Below are 16,865 nucleotides of genomic sequence, written 5' to 3' on the forward strand. Positions count from 1 at the left end.
TAGTTTGCAGTCGGTGTTACAGTGTGTGTTTGTACAGTGCAGGTTACTGTCGGTCACTGGATTTAATCTGATAATCTGATTGAAGAGCGTTGAATCTTCATCAGCAGGTTATTTTCATCCTCCTCTTCGGTTTCCATGGTAACCTCATGTCTTCAACTAATACCATTAATAAATGATCGATTTTCTGCGGCCTGTTATCACATGTGTGAACTGAAACCTGATTGGTGGATGTGAGGACAAAGACTCGTCCTCTCAGTCTGGGAACCTGCTCACTCTTTGTTTCTTTCCTGTCTCAGGTTACAAGACTCTGCTCAAAGGGATTTCTGGGAAATTTACCAGCGGGGACCTGGTGGCCGTCATGGGGCCCTCAGGAGCCGGAAAGTCCACACTCATGAATATCCTGGCTGGGTACAGGTGAGGTCATGTGACTCCAAGTCCCACCTGAAATCAAGAAGAAGTAGAAATAAATAAGATGGAAGAAACTCTTCATAAGATCACTGGAGGAATCAGTGATCGATCCAGAATCAGTGATCTTGTACTGCAGTGATCTGGTTCTGTATCACGATCTGGTCCAGTATCACGATCAGGTCCTGTATCATCTAGTTCAGTATCTATATTCTGCTGTGTCTTGAATAGGGAGACGGGGATGAAGGGGACGATCCTGATCAACGGTCAGAGCAGAGACCTGCGCTCCTTCAGGAAGGTTTCCTGTTACATCATGCAGGACGACATGCTGCTGCCTCACCTCACCGTGCAGGAGGCCATGATGGTACCACCAGAGACTCTAGAACCAAGTTCTCTTAGAACTTAACCCAGAACCAGAATCCTGAACCATAGTCCTTATCATTTGTCTCAAACCTTAGTCCGGGACATAAGTCCTGAACCAGAGTTTTTAGCCAGAGTCCAGAACCTTTGTCCAGAACCTTTTTCCTGCACCACAGTTTTGAGTCTTAGTCCTGAACCAGAGTGACGTCCTCTTGTCTTACAGGTTTCAGCGAACCTGAAGCTGCAGGAGAAGGTGGAGGCTCGCAGAGAGATGGTGAGTTTAAGACCCCTGGCTAATTCCTGGTGTGACTGATGATCTCAGAGGTGAAACAGTTCCGCAGTCTCATTTATAACGTTCAAATCTTTCAGATCCTCTTTAGTGCGTACGAACAAAACTTCTTAAGACCAATATGTTGAACCCAAACTGAACCTGTGCAGAGGAGGAGGTGAACTGAAGCAGATTATTGATCCACTGCATCATGAACATAACGATTCTAGAAGAACCTTCAAATGTAAAAACAGAAACAACTTCAAGCAAGTGACAAATAAATAAATAAGTTACAGAACCAAGTGATTCATAGTGTTTATATATCTTAATAAATAAACTGTTCACCTTCTATTTCCACATCATGTCCCAGAGTGGAGGTCAGGATCCAGATCCACAAGTGTTTAGTGACTGATGGTTTCCTGTCCCATGATGATGACTCATCATCTAGATTCTATAGATCTGTGATCTTTGTGTTGAACTGAATCTAATATTCATGAGCTGATTTGAATGTGGGCGTGTAGAGGGCGGACTTTGATCAACGCACACACGTGTCCAGATGGGCTGTGACCTCTAAAGGGAACGTGACCTTCAGGTGTGCGTTAGCATGGTTTCAGCCTTTGCACTTTTATTCTAAATCCTACGTTTGATAAATGAGGCCTCTGGTTTCTGGCTTTAGGTCCAGGAGATCCTGATGGCTCTGGGGTTACTGGACTGTGCTCAAACCAGGACGTCTCACCTGTCGGGGGGTCAGAGGAAGAGACTGGCCATCGCTCTGGAGCTTGTGAATAACCCTCCGGTCATGTTCTTCGACGAACCCACCAGGTCAGAGCTGCTGAGGTCAAGAGTTTTTTTTTTTGTTGACAAAGTTAGGCACATTTGGCTCCATTTAAACGACCTGTCTGTCTCTGTCTCAGTGGTTTGGACAGCTCGTCCTGTTTCCAGGTGGTTTCTCTGCTCAAAGCTCTGGCTCAGGGAGGACGAACCGTCATCTGCACCATCCACCAACCCAGCGCCAAACTGTTCGAGCTCTTCGACAAGGTGATCTGAACACATCGAGTCCTGATTGAGGCACCAGGGACATCCCAGAAAAACCCTGGATCCAGATCTAATAAAACTATTTATTCACACTGATAAAAAGACAAACTTGTTTTTTAAAGTGTGTGTGTGTGTGTGTGTGTGTGTGTGTGATTCCAGTTGTACGTCCTCAGTCAGGGTCAGTGTATCTACAGAGGAAACGTCTCCAGTCTGGTTCCGTACTTAAGAGACCTCGGACTCAACTGTCCAACCTACCACAACCCTGCTGACTTCGGTAAGAAACCCCTCAAATAAACACACACACACACACACACACACACACACCTCACCATGGCTCCTTGGTCTCTCAGTGATGGAGGTGGCCTCCGGGGAGTACGGGGATCAGATGGTGCGGCTGGTGAAGGTGGCTCACGACAGGAAGTGTGAGAAGAAGTATCAGACGGAGCTGAACGGAGAAACAAACCTCCACCCATTCCTGTGGCAGCGCACAGAAGAGGTACGAAACGAACACACCCCAACAACTTCAACTTAAACTTCCTTTTTTGATCCACAAGGGGAAATTCTTTATACACTCATTTTTCATTTCACACGCAGTTTAACCCACAGTCCCACACACACACACACAGAGGGCTCGAAGACATGCACATTTTAGAGAGATGGTGGAGTGACGGCCCCAGGAGAAGCGCCCAGTGAGCAATTGGGGGGTACGGTGCCTTGCTCAAGGGCACCTCAGCAGTGCCCAGGGGGTGAACTGACACCTCTCCAGCTACCAAAGACTTTTATTTTGAAAAGGTTCCTGAAATGTATGTTCAGAGATGTAAATGAGGCAGATTATAATTAACATGATCTGATCTGCAGAAATCTGACCTCTTCTATAAATCAGACTGTGAACAAACCTTCAGAATAAAGCTGTTTTCAGACATGATCTGAAGTCTGACGTGTTCCTGACATGTTCCTCACATGTTCCTCACATGTTCCTCACACGTTCCTCACGTGTTCCTGACATGTTCTGTATGTGAGAACACATGTCTGAGTCAGTGCCTCTGGACATTTTCTGGATCTTCTCCTGCAGCCTCTAGTAAAACATCTGTAAAATGTCAGAGTGAGTCCATGAGAGACAACATCTGGAAAACATCTGGAACCTTCTCAGTGAGCGAGTGGGCGTGTCTCTGAGGTTTCTAACACGTGACGGACGTGAAACTGAAGAACACAAATGTCTCAGGATGAAGAAGAGGAGCCGTACACGTAGAAGACGAAGACGTCCACTTGGAAAGACGAGGAGGTTCCAGATGTTTTGGTGATGAGGGCCGACGCCGTGTGGACGAGCTGTAAACAACCACACTGATCTTTACACAGTTTAGACGCCATGTCCCGCCTCCTGCTGCTCTACAGGCTCCACCAAGTTGTTTGTAATATGTCTCTCGATAACTTTGTTCGTGGATTTTCAGAAGCAAGTTGTCGACTCAACATTATTTAAAAACTTGTTTCTCAGGAGAGTTCTTCCTCTGAAGGTTGTCACAGTTTCTCAGCCAGCTGTATGACCCAGTTCTCCATCCTGTTCAGGAGAACTTTCCTCAGCATCCTCAGAGACTCTGTGAGTGTGAACAGCAACACCTGCTGGACAGGTACAGTGACTGCAGCCACACCTGTGAGTAAGAGTGTTCTCATTGGTGGAACAGGTGCTGACTCACCTGAGGATCTCGTCTCACATCGGGATCGGCGTTCTGATTGGTCTTTTGTATCTGGGAATTGGTAACGAGGCCAAGAAGGTTCTGAGTAACTCTGGGTTCCTGTTCTTCTCCATGTTGTTCCTGATGTTTGCTGCTCTGATGCCCACAGTTCTCACATGTGAGTCACCTCCCTCTCGTTCTCCTCCTCTGCGGAGCAACCTCTTTCTGTTGTGTGAAGATGTCACCTTCTCTCTTCAGTTCCTCTGGAGATGGGAGTTTTTCTGAGGGAACACCTGAACTACTGGTACAGTCTGAAGGCTTATTACCTGGCTAAAACCATGGCAGACCTCCCCTTCCAGGTACATGAGGCACAGATTGACTCTGATCCTAAACCCAATCGAAAAAGCTAACGTCCTGTTCTTTGTGTCCTCTGCGCTACAGGTGGTCTTCCCGCTGGTGTACTGCAGCATTGTGTACTGGATGACGGCTCAGCCTCCGGACGCTGGACGCTTCTTTCTCTTCCTGTCTCTCGGGGTCCTGACCTCTCTGGTGGCTCAGAGTCTGGGTCTGCTGATTGGAGCCGCCTCCACCTCCCTGCAGGTCACTTCACCTGAGTTCCCCTGTGTGACCTCACACTCTTCACCTGCTGACTTCACTCACGTGTGTTTGTGTCCTGCAGGTGGCGACATTTGTGGGTCCAGTCACGGCGATCCCGGTCCTGCTGTTCTCTGGGTTCTTTGTCAGTTTCGACACCATTCCCTGGTACCTGCAGTGGATGTCCTACATTTCCTATGTCAGGTGGGGCCGCTGGTCGTGATGGATCCCGATTTAAAACTCCTCACAGTGATTTTGGGTGACGTTCTGGGCCCGGGTCCAGGGCCCCTCTGTTGGTTCAATGAGTCTAAATGAGACTGATGTTGATCATCTCCATGTTTGACAGAATCTGTGTCACATGACCCTCCCTCCTGATCCTGCCTTGTTTTTCAGATATGGTTTTGAGGGCGTCATCTTGTCCATCTACGGTCTGGATCGAGAAGATCTTCACTGTGACAAAGACGAAACATGTCACTTCCAGAAGTCCGAGGCCATCCTGAAGGAGCTGGACATGCTGGACGCCAAACTCTACCTGGACTTCATCGTGCTCGCCATTTTCTTCTTCTCCTTGAGGCTCATGGCTTACTTTGTCCTGCGGTACAAGATCAACGCCGAGCGGTAGATGAGGAGGATGATGAAGACTCACAGTGGAAGATCTAAGCGTCCTGCGTTTAGGCCAAAAACCTTTAGGCCTCAGTTAGCATATAGCCATACGAACACAGAATCTACTTTGGCTTTAAAAAGGAGATGAAGACGAGAGGATGTGAGATATGGATTTGATCGAGCTCGAGGTGTTAGAGGACACGGTTCAGGTCCTGATCAGGAGCTGGTCTCCTGGTTTCACTCGGCCTGAAGGACCGAGCTCAGACATCTGTACGTCTAAAGTCTGAACCTCGGCGATTGTGTTACTTTAGCTGATTGTTGGGGTCAAAGGTCAAACGGACCAATAAGAACTGTATCTGACTGTTTATAAATAAAGAGACAAACAACCGAACATTGAACTCAGACTTTTATTATGATTTTATCATCAGTGACTGTATATAAACACAATCAGTGTTTTTTGTTTTAACAGTCGCTGATTGTGTTTATATACAGTCACTGTCTTTATATACAGTCAGTAATTTATATATAGTCACTGTCTTTATATATAGTCAGTGTCTTTATATACAGTCAGTAATTTATATACAGTCACTGTCTTTATATACAGTCAGTAATTTATATATAGTCACTGTCTTTATATATAGTCAGTGTCTTTATATACAGTCAGTAATTTATATATAGTCAGTGTCTTTATATACAGTCAGTGTCTTTATATACAGTCAGTAATTTATATACAGTCAGTGTCTTTATATACAGTCAGTAATTTATATATAGTCACTGTCTTTATATACAGTCAGTGTCTTTATATACAGTCAGTAATTTATATATAGTCAGTGTCTTTATATACAGTCAGTGTCTTTATATACAGTCAGTGTCTTTATATGCAGTCAGTAATTTATATATAGTCAGTGTCTTTATATACAGTCAGTGTCTTTATATACAGTCAGTAATTTATATATAGTCACTGTCTTTATATATAGTCAGTGTCTTTATATACAGTCAGTAATTTATATATAGTCAGTGTCTTTATATACAGTCAGTGTCTTTATATACAGTCAGTGTCTTTATATACAGTCAGTCATTTATATATAGTCACTGTCTTTATATATAGTCAGTGTCTTTATATACAGTCAGTAATTTATATATAGTCAGTGTCTTTATATACAGTCACTGTCTTTATATATAGTCAGTGTCTTTATATACAGTCAGTAATTTATATATAGTCAGTGTCTTTATATACAGTCAGTGTCTTTATATACAGTCAGTAATTTATATATAGTCACTGTCTTTATATATAGTCAGTGTCTTTATATACAGTCAGTAATTTATATACAGTCACTGTCTTTATATACAGTCAGTAATTTATATATAGTCACTGTCTTTATATATAGTCAGTGTCTTTATATACAGTCAGTAATTTATATATAGTCAGTGTCTTTATATACAGTCAGTGTCTTTATATACAGTCAGTAATTTATATACAGTCAGTGTCTTTATATACAGTCAGTAATTTATATATAGTCACTGTCTTTATATACAGTCAGTGTCTTTATATACAGTCAGTAATTTATATATAGTCAGTGTCTTTATATACAGTCAGTGTCTTTATATACAGTCAGTGTCTTTATAGGCAGTCAGTAATTTATATATAGTCAGTGTCTTTATATACAGTCAGTGTCTTTATATACAGTCAGTAATTTATATATAGTCACTGTCTTTATATATAGTCAGTGTCTTTATATACAGTCAGTAATTTATATATAGTCAGTGTCTTTATATACAGTCAGTGTCTTTATATACAGTCAGTGTCTTTATATACAGTCAGTCATTTATATATAGTCACTGTCTTTATATATAGTCAGTGTCTTTATATACAGTCACTGTCTTTATATATAGTCAGTGTCTTTATATACAGTCAGTAATTTATATATAGTCAGTGTCTTTATATACAGTCAGTGTCTTTATATACAGTCAGTAATTTATATATAGTCACTGTCTTTATATATAGTCAGTGTCTTTATATACAGTCAGTAATTTATATATAGTCAGTGTCTTTATATACAGTCAGTGTCTTTATATACAGTCAGTGTCTTTATATACAGTCAGTCATTTATATATAGTCACTGTCTTTATATATAGTCAGTGTCTTTATATACAGTCAGTAATTTATATATAGTCAGTGTCTTTATATACAGTCAGTGTCTTTATATACAGTCAGTAATTTATATATAGTCACTGTCTTTATATATAGTCAGTGTCTTTATATACAGTCAGTAATTTATATATAGTCAGTGTCTTTATATACAGTCAGTGTCTTTATATACAGTCAGTAATTTATATACAGTCAGTGTCTTTATATACAGTCAGTAATTTATATATAGTCACTGTCTTTATATACAGTCAGTGTCTTTATATACAGTCAGTAATTTATATATAGTCAGTGTCTTTATATACAGTCAGTGTCTTTATATACAGTCAGTGTCTTTATATGCAGTCAGTAATTTATATATAGTCAGTGTCTTTATATACAGTCAGTGTCTTTATATACAGTCAGTAATTTATATATAGTCACTGTCTTTATATATAGTCAGTGTCTTTATATACAGTCAGTGTCTTTATATACAGTCAGTGTCTTTATATACAGTCAGTGTCTTTATATACAGTCAGTCATTTATATATAGTCACTGTCTTTATATATAGTCAGTGTCTTTATATACAGTCAGTAATTTATATATAGTCAGTGTCTTTATATACAGTCACTGTCTTTATATATAGTCAGTGTCTTTATATACAGTCAGTAATTTATATATAGTCAGTGTCTTTATATACAGTCAGTGTCTTTATATACAGTCAGTAATTTATATATAGTCACTGTCTTTATATATAGTCAGTGTCTTTATATACAGTCAGTAATTTATATACAGTCACTGTCTTTATATACAGTCAGTAATTTATATATAGTCACTGTCTTTATATATAGTCAGTGTCTTTATATACAGTCAGTAATTTATATATAGTCAGTGTCTTTATATACAGTCAGTGTCTTTATATACAGTCAGTAATTTATATACAGTCAGTGTCTTTATATACAGTCAGTAATTTATATATAGTCACTGTCTTTATATACAGTCAGTGTCTTTATATACAGTCAGTAATTTATATATAGTCAGTGTCTTTATATACAGTCAGTGTCTTTATATACAGTCAGTGTCTTTATATGCAGTCAGTAATTTATATATAGTCAGTGTCTTTATATACAGTCAGTGTCTTTATATACAGTCAGTAATTTATATATAGTCACTGTCTTTATATATAGTCAGTGTCTTTATATACAGTCAGTAATTTATATACAGTCACTGTCTTTATATACAGTCAGTAATTTATATATAGTCACTGTCTTTATATATAGTCAGTGTCTTTATATACAGTCAGTAATTTATATATAGTCAGTGTCTTTATATACAGTCAGTGTCTTTATATACAGTCAGTAATTTATATACAGTCAGTGTCTTTATATACAGTCAGTAATTTATATATAGTCACTGTCTTTATATACAGTCAGTGTCTTTATATACAGTCAGTAATTTATATATAGTCAGTGTCTTTATATACAGTCAGTGTCTTTATATACAGTCAGTGTCTTTATATGCAGTCAGTAATTTATATATAGTCAGTGTCTTTATATACAGTCAGTGTCTTTATATACAGTCAGTAATTTATATATAGTCACTGTCTTTATATATAGTCAGTGTCTTTATATACAGTCAGTAATTTATATATAGTCAGTGTCTTTATATACAGTCAGTGTCTTTATATACAGTCAGTGTCTTTATATACAGTCAGTCATTTATATATAGTCACTGTCTTTATATATAGTCAGTGTCTTTATATACAGTCACTGTCTTTATATATAGTCAGTGTCTTTATATACAGTCAGTAATTTATATATAGTCAGTGTCTTTATATACAGTCAGTGTCTTTATATACAGTCAGTAATTTATATATAGTCACTGTCTTTATATATAGTCAGTGTCTTTATATACAGTCAGTAATTTATATATAGTCAGTGTCTTTATATACAGTCAGTGTCTTTATATACAGTCAGTGTCTTTATATACAGTCAGTCATTTATATATAGTCACTGTCTTTATATATAGTCAGTGTCTTTATATACAGTCAGTAATTTATATATAGTCAGTGTCTTTATATACAGTCAGTGTCTTTATATACAGTCAGTAATTTATATATAGTCACTGTCTTTATATATAGTCAGTGTCTTTATATACAGTCAGTAATTTATATACAGTCAGTGTCTTTATATACAGTCAGTAATTTATATATAGTCACTGTCTTTATATATAGTCACTGTCTTTATATACAGTCAGTAATTTATATATAGTCAGTGTCTTTATATACAGTCAGTGTCTTTATATACAGTCAGTAATTTATATACAGTCAGTGTCTTTATATACAGTCAGTAATTTATATATAGTCACTGTCTTTATATATAGTCAGTGTCTTTATATACAGTCAGTAATTTATATATAGTCAGTGTCTTTATATACAGTCAGTAATTTATATATAGTCAGTGTCTTTATATACAGTCACTGTCTTTATATACAGTCACTGTCTTTATATATAGTCACTGTCTTTATATACAGTCAGTGTCTTTATATACAGTCAGTAATTTATATACAGTCAGTGTCTTTATATACAGTCAGTAATTTATATATAGTCACTGTCTTTATATATAGTCACTGTCTTTATATATAGTCAGTGTCTTTATATACAGTCAGTGTCTTTATATACAGTCAGTAATTTATATACAGTCAGTGTCTTTATATACAGTCAGTAATTTATATATAGTCACTGTCTTTATATATAGTCACTGTCTTTATATACAGTCAGTGTCTTTATATACAGTCAGTAATTTATATACAGTCAGTGTCTTTATATACAGTCAGTAATTTATATATAGTCAGTGTCTTTATATACAGTCAGTGTCTTTATATACAGTCAGTGTCTTTATATACAGTCAGTAATTTATATATAGTCAGTGTCTTTATATACAGTCAGTAATTTATATATAGTCAGTGTCTTTATATACAGTCAGTGTCTTTATATACAGTCAGTAATTTATATACAGTCAGTGTCTTTATATACAGTCAGTAATTTATATATAGTCACTGTCTTTATATATAGTCAGTGTCTTTATATACAGTCAGTAATTTATATACAGTCAGTGTCTTTATATACAGTCAGTATTTTATATACAGTCAGTGTCTTTATATACAGTCAGTAATTTATATATAGTCAGTGTCTTAATATACAGTCAGTGTCTTTATATACAGTCAGTGTCTTTATATACAGTCACTGTCTTTATATATAGTCACTGTCTTTATATACAGTCAGTGTCTTTATATACAGTCAGTAATTTATATATAGTCAGTGTCTTTATATACAGTCAGTGTCTTTATATACAGTCAGTGTCTTTATATACAGTCACTGTCTTTATATATAGTCACTGTCTTTATATATAGTCAGTGTCTTTATATACAGTCAGTAATTTATATATAGTCAGTGTCTTTATATACAGTCAGTGTCTTTATATACAGTCACTGTCTTTATATACAGTCACTGTCTTTATATACAGTCACTGTCTTTATATACAGTCAGTCATTTATATATAGTCACTGTCTTTATATATAGTCACTGTCTTTATATACAGTCAGTAATTTATATATAGTCAGTGTCTTTATATACAGTCAGTGTCTTTATATACAGTCAGTAATTTATATATAGTCACTGTCTTTATATATAGTCAGTGTCTTTATATACAGTCAGTAATTTATATATAGTCAGTGTCTTTATATACAGTCAGTAATTTATATATAGTCAGTGTCTTTATATACAGTCAGTAATTTATATATAGTCAGTGTCTTTATATACAGTCAGTAATTTATATATAGTCAGTGTCTTTATATACCGTCAGTGATTTATATATAGTCAGTGTCTTTATATACCGTCAGTAATTTATATACAGTCAGTAATTTATATACAGTCAGTGTCTTTATATACAGTCAGTGTCTTTATATATAGTCAGTGTCTTTATATACAGTCAGTGTCTTTATATACAGTCAGTGTCTTTATATACAGTCAGTGTCTTTATGCTGGACTCTTCAAGTTTAGTGTTTATAAGTTTTGTTTTGTATTAATAAAGTGAGTAACAAATGTAATAGGCCGAGTGGTTTGTCTCTGGCTGCTGTGGTGAGAGCATGGTCTACCGCCACACCAGTTAAACCTGGACCCAGTTAAACCTGGACCCGGTTAAACCTGGACTCGGTTAAACCTGGACTCGGTTAAACCTGGACCCGGTTAAACCTGGACCCGGTTAAACCTGGACTCAGTTAAACCTGGACCCATGTTCGGGGCTTGTAGACAATTGATGACATCACAGGAGCAGTTCATTTATAGATTATATAGAAGTTTAAAGGGTTGATATTATAAATTATATAGAAGTTTAAAGGGTTGATATTATAAATTATATAGAAGTTTAAAGTGTTGATTATTTACATGTCACACTGCAGCTGAGGTCAAAAATCTCACAACAACAATTGTTCTAATCAGTTCAAACTGCAGCTCCCAGAGGCTGAAGTGTCCTCAGGTGGAAGATCACCTCGTTAAGTTGGACATCGTTAATGAAGTCCCTCAGGTCAAAGGTCACTGCAGCTCATCAACATGTTTGTCCCTGAGGCGTCTTCTCATGAGACACAGTTTCCACCGAGCAGTTTTCCACAGAGACCAATCAGCAGGACAGATAATGACCTCCCGTCTGACGTGGACATCAGGTCACTTCCAACATTACAAACTAAAAGTGTGAATTTTAACTTTCTGCTTCTTGTCGCGTAGAAAACTTTCTGAAAGTGTTGAGTTTGTTCCTGCACACGTTCAGTGAGATGTGCTTTGATGAGTGACTTTCATTCCATGTTCACTGATCCGTCCAGGAAACGTGATCAAAGTGCATGTTCGTGACCTTTGATCTGCCACGAGTGGTTCTGTTCTAGTCGATCGTGAGAGTGAGAGGAGCGTTAGTCACGTTAGAGCTCAGAATCAAGATGGACGACATGACGGCTCTCAAAGTGAAGTCAAAGGGTCTCTGTGGCCCCCTGGTGTCTGGCTGCAGTGTTGGTCATTAACCTTCCTCTTCCATGTTAGCAGATGGGCCAACCACTATGTCCACAAAACATTTCTGGAGTTCCAGGTGTAAACGGAGTTGGAGCAGAATCCGACACAGCTGAAGTCACTCGAGACAGATTCTTCAGAGACGTAATAAAACACAACATGTCTCCATATCTGCTTCTGTGATGTCATCAAGTGTCCACAAGCCCCGACATTCAAATTTACTGGAAATGACGTCATCAAGTTTTAACCTAAATGTCTCTGATGTCTTCCTCGCAGCCGAGTTCACGTTCTCACGCACACACTCTCCCCGAGGCCTCACGCAGGGTGCACGTTCGTATCGCTACATCCGCTAGCATCGACCCCATAGTGCAGTGGAGTTACTGAGGGACTTTTCATTTTCGGGCGAACTATCTCTTTAAGGTCGGAGCAGACGCACATGAGGATCAGACACATGTAACTGGACATCAACATTAACTCAGCAGGTTGTTATGTAGATTTATAAAGTGGAGGAACACGAACACTGTCAGTCGTGTTCTCACTAATTAATCGTATCAGTGATTCATCTCGTCCACAGCCTGAAGAGAAAATCAGTTTCTGAGGTAGAATCTTTGGCCTGAGTTAAAACAGGAAGTCGTTACTGCGTCGCTGCTGATGACTTCGGCCGGGTCTCGTGGGAACTTCCTGTTCTTAAAGGGTCGTTGAGAGTTGGAGGGGCGGTGGTCTGCAGCTCGTTCTGTCGGCTGCTCGACAGTGAGAGGCGTTGATGTCTGAGTAAGTTCAGTTGCATGTTCACGTGTTGTTGACTCGATGTCCTGGAGCTTTTTGTCGGTTCAGTGTCAGAATGAATGAAAACAAACTTTGTGTTGAGTGAACCAAAGGATTTCAGGGTTTTTTTGTGGGGGGGTTAATGTTCTCAATATTTTCAACAGTTTTTACACTGAAAACAAAAAAATGCTGAATTCAACTTCATCAACTTTATCTTACTTTGTTCTTGGAGCTTATTTACATGTGGGAACTCTGCGCTACTTGTTCTTCATGTTGACTGCAGTGCTTTACATGTTCATCATCATTTCCAACACGTCTCTGATTGTAGTTATCTGTATGAACAGAAGTCTCCATGAACCTATGTACGTGTTTCTGTGCAGCCTGTTTGTAAATGAACTGTACGGCAGCACAGGCTTGTTTCCTTTGCTCCTGGTTCAGATTCTCTCGGACGTTCACACGGTTTCTCCTCCTCTGTGTTTCCTGCAGATCTTCTGTTTGTACACGTATGCACACGTTGAGTTTTGTAATTTAGCCGTGATGTCGTACGACAGATATCTGGCCATCTGTTGTCCTCTGCAGTACAACACACGTATGACGTCTAACAAAGCCGTTATCTTCATTATTGTGCTCTGGTTGTATTCCTCTGTGAAGTTCTTAGTTACTTTATTGTTAAACATCCGTTTGACACTGTGTGGGAACGTCATAGACAGTTTGTATTGTCATAACTTCCTCGTGGTAAAGTTAGCGTGTTCCGACACCACAGTGAACAACATCTACGGACTGTTTGGAATTTTTATAACCATCTTAGTTCCTCTGCTCCCGATCCTGTTCTCCTACATGAAGATTCTCAAAGTTTGTTTCTCTGGTTCCAAACAGACGAGACAAAAAGCCGTCAGTACCGTCACCCCCCACCTGGTGTCGCTGCTCAACTTCTCTTTCGGCTGTTGCTTTGAGATCCTGCGCAGCAGGTTTGATATGAGCAGCGTCTCCACTGAGATGCAGATCATCTTGTCTCTGTACTTCCTCATCATTCAGCCGCTGCTCAGTCCCATCATGTTCGGAATGCAGATGTCAAAAATACGACAAACATATAAACGTCTGTTCCGGTCATCGAGAAACAGTTTAGGTCCAGAATTAAGTGTCAACAGATTCAAATGAACCACCTGACATGTTAGAGACGTGTTCATGTTTGAATATGAACTTTAAGGAACACGTCAGGCATCAGATGAGCCTCAATTCTCTTTCACGTGACTGAACATGTGTGTCCTGGGTTAAAGGTCATCGTCATGTATGTGAATATCTACTCGTGTGTTTCATTTCATCTGTGAGAAGAGAAAGACAAATTATATTCTGTATTTATTTCTCCATCTCGTTCATTCATCTGTTAGATGATACTTGAACAACGTGCCGGGTCCATGTTGAACGTGATGTGTTCATTCATGAAGCTCCGAGCTCCCAGGGGCTTCACAAATGGGTTTGACACAGTTTGAGGTTTGAGACCTTCAGTGACGAGCGTCTTCACGTGGACTCAGAGACGTCTCTGGGATGAAGAGCAGAGACGTCCCTCATCTCAGCAAAATATTAAATTCCACAGACAAAGTGTTTAAATTATTTCACAAATGTTCCAGTTGTTTCTTTGAATAAACTGCAAATAAAACAACATTTAAATTGTGTTTTCACTTTGTCGTCGTGGAGATTTCACTTCAGACTGAGGAAGAAGAAATAATGTGAACAAAGTTCAGCTTCTAAAAACTTCCTGAATGATGTTTGGAGTCAGGGGCCTCAACTGAGTCCCCACGGAAATGTCATGGCTCTGACACCTGATAATATATTAATGACACGTATGATAACATATCAATGACACGTGAAGCACACATGTGGTGTGTTTCACGTGTCATGTATGACGTGTGTCTGTTGTAATCAAGCAGTTATAAGTTCAGTCACTGCTTCGTCTGCAGGAGACGTGTAACGTGTTGGTTGTGTCAGTTTACATGTATGTGACTGAGTGAATACATGTTTTCATCCTGTATCTTAATGACTAGTGAACAGTGTCAGAGTGAAGCTCAGTGAATAGAGTAACACGGGTGTTGTTCAGTGTGGTTCATCAGAACATGAGGAACAAAGTGTTTGATGAACCAGAAACATGATCAATTCAACTTCATCAACTTTATCTTACTTTGTTCTTGGAGCGTATTTACATGTGGGAACTCTGCGCTACTTGTTCTTCATGTTGACTGCAGTGCTTTACATGTTCATCATCATTTCCAACACGTCTCTGATTGTAGTTATCTGTATGAACAGAAGTCTCCATGAACCTATGTACGTGTTTCTGTGCAGCCTGTTTGTAAATGAACTGTACGGCAGCACAGGCTTGTTTCCTTTGCTCCTGGTTCAGATTCTCTCGGACGTTCACACGGTTTCTCCTCCTCTGTGTTTCCTGCAGATCTTCTGTTTGTACACGTATGCAAATGTTGAGTTTTGTAATTTAGCCGTGATGTCGTACGACAGATATCTGGCCATCTGTTGTCCTCTGCAGTACAACACACGTATGACGTCTAACAAAGCCGTTATCTTCATTATTGTGCTCTGGTTGTATTCCTCTGTGAAGTTCTTAGTTACTTTATTGTTAAACATCCGTTTGACACTGTGTGGGAACGTCTTAAATAATTTGTATTGTCATAACTTCCTCGTGGTAAAGTTAGCGTGCTCCGACACCACAGTGAACAACATCTACGGACTGTTTGGTGCAGTTTTAACCGTCTTAGTTCCTCTGCTCCCGATCCTGTTCTCCTACATGAAGATTCTCAAAGTTTGTTTCTCTGGTTCCAAACGGACGAGACAAAAAGCCGTCAGTACCGTCACCCCCCACCTGGTGTCGCTGCTCAACTTCTCCTCTGCTTGTTTGTTCGAGACTCTTCAGAGCAGGTTTGATATGAACACTTTTCCCTCGGAGCTCAGAATCGTCCTGTCTCTGTATTTCCTCATGATCCAGCCTCTGTTGAATCCTCTCATGTTTGGACTGCAGATGTCAACGGTACGAAACGCCTGGAAACTCGTCATCTGTGGGAAAACATCTCTGTGATTTTTAAATGCTTTACATTTGTCCTGGAAATTCAAACATGTTGAGGAACAACACTGATTTCAAATAAAAGTAACTGACACTGAAACGTTTTGATTCCATGTTTCAGCCTCAGAGGTTGAATCAAGTGTTTCGTGATCTTTGATCGGACTCATCACGTCTCTGTGTTTCTGCTGTGAATCAGTGTTTCAGTGTTAATCTCAGACTTCATCAAACATTACTCACAGTTAAAGACAAACAGAATACATCTCCCATAATGCATCTCTTCTCAACAGTAGTCTTTTCCTGATGAAGTTTATCAGCCATGTGACCATGTGGATTAATATATATAATCTATATGTAAAATATTTGTTAACTAAAACATCACTTTAACAACAGTCTCCTCATGAAGCCGGATTGAAATTCATCAAGTTTTATTGGATCAAATCAAACTCAGAAATATCAGTTTTCATCTTTAACCTCTGAGAAAATGTTTCATCTCACAAAGTAAAGACAAAGATCATTGATTCCTGGATCCGCCCCAAGTTTAACGAGTTCACTTTGATCCAGACCCAGAACAGCTCTACTGTATCTGCATATATATGTAATTATGTATATTATAGATCTATCTCTATATAGATTGTTTCTTTCTTTCTTTTGTAGAATAATAGAGTCAAACTACAGAGACACTTTCTGAGCAGTAACTGAAGCTCAGAGTCACATGTGAGGATCCGTCTCCAGGACACGAGGACAATAGATGCTGATGAACTGAAGACATCAACAGATTCTCTACATTAGAAGAAACAGTTTAACTTCATGTTTAAAGTATTTGTACATGAGAACATGTCTGATAGAGATGAAGGAGCAGACACATGAACTGAGGAGTTACTGATGAAGATGAGGAGACGTGGTGTGTATCAAGAAGTCT

The 16,865-nt window shown here is 38.7% G+C and overlaps 3 protein-coding genes across 3 annotated transcripts in view; all 3 read left to right on the forward strand.

The window, feature by feature from the left end:
• The window catches only part of abcg1 (ATP-binding cassette, sub-family G (WHITE), member 1), a 10,642-nt gene extending 5,316 nt beyond the window's left edge, over positions 1 to 5,326 (forward strand). The window contains exons 3-15 of the mRNA XM_069534815.1: positions 297 to 414; positions 637 to 769; positions 989 to 1,039; positions 1,710 to 1,855; positions 1,948 to 2,071; positions 2,228 to 2,342; positions 2,419 to 2,564; positions 3,561 to 3,662; positions 3,748 to 3,916; positions 3,997 to 4,097; positions 4,180 to 4,338; positions 4,418 to 4,536; positions 4,726 to 5,326. Of these exons, the coding sequence (XP_069390916.1) occupies positions 297 to 414; positions 637 to 769; positions 989 to 1,039; positions 1,710 to 1,855; positions 1,948 to 2,071; positions 2,228 to 2,342; positions 2,419 to 2,564; positions 3,561 to 3,662; positions 3,748 to 3,916; positions 3,997 to 4,097; positions 4,180 to 4,338; positions 4,418 to 4,536; positions 4,726 to 4,954 (1,712 nt within the window). The 3' untranslated portion in view covers positions 4,955 to 5,326. The remainder of the gene's footprint in view (positions 1 to 296; positions 415 to 636; positions 770 to 988; positions 1,040 to 1,709; positions 1,856 to 1,947; positions 2,072 to 2,227; positions 2,343 to 2,418; positions 2,565 to 3,560; positions 3,663 to 3,747; positions 3,917 to 3,996; positions 4,098 to 4,179; positions 4,339 to 4,417; positions 4,537 to 4,725) is intronic.
• A 5,730-nt stretch (positions 5,327 to 11,056) lies between these two features.
• On the forward strand, positions 11,057 to 14,478 carry LOC109644640 (olfactory receptor 4E2-like). Its single transcript, XM_069534767.1, has 2 exons — positions 11,057 to 12,258; positions 12,391 to 14,478. Exon 2 carries the CDS (start codon positions 13,066 to 13,068, stop codon positions 14,035 to 14,037), a length of 972 nt encoding a protein of 323 aa, XP_069390868.1. The 5' UTR covers positions 11,057 to 12,258; positions 12,391 to 13,065; the 3' UTR covers positions 14,038 to 14,478.
• Positions 14,479 to 14,905: 427 nt separating this feature from the next.
• LOC109644641 (olfactory receptor 5M5-like) lies at positions 14,906 to 15,961 on the forward strand. Its single transcript, XM_020110069.2, has one exon. It carries the CDS (start codon positions 15,023 to 15,025, stop codon positions 15,959 to 15,961), a length of 939 nt encoding a protein of 312 aa, XP_019965628.2. The 5' UTR covers positions 14,906 to 15,022.
• Positions 15,962 to 16,865: the final 904 nt, after the last annotated feature.

This window comes from Paralichthys olivaceus, chromosome 11, assembly GCF_024713975.1.
Source record: "Paralichthys olivaceus isolate ysfri-2021 chromosome 11, ASM2471397v2, whole genome shotgun sequence".
Lineage (NCBI taxonomy): Eukaryota > Metazoa > Chordata > Actinopteri > Pleuronectiformes > Paralichthyidae > Paralichthys > Paralichthys olivaceus.

Bases quoted from the DNA above. Each gene is read 5' to 3' on its own strand.
- LOC109644641 (XM_020110069.2), top strand. From the start codon at position 15,023: ATGATCAATTCAACTTCATCAACTTTATCTTACTTTGTTCTTGGAGCG.
- LOC109644640 (XM_069534767.1), top strand. From the start codon at position 13,066: ATGCTGAATTCAACTTCATCAACTTTATCTTACTTTGTTCTTGGAGCT.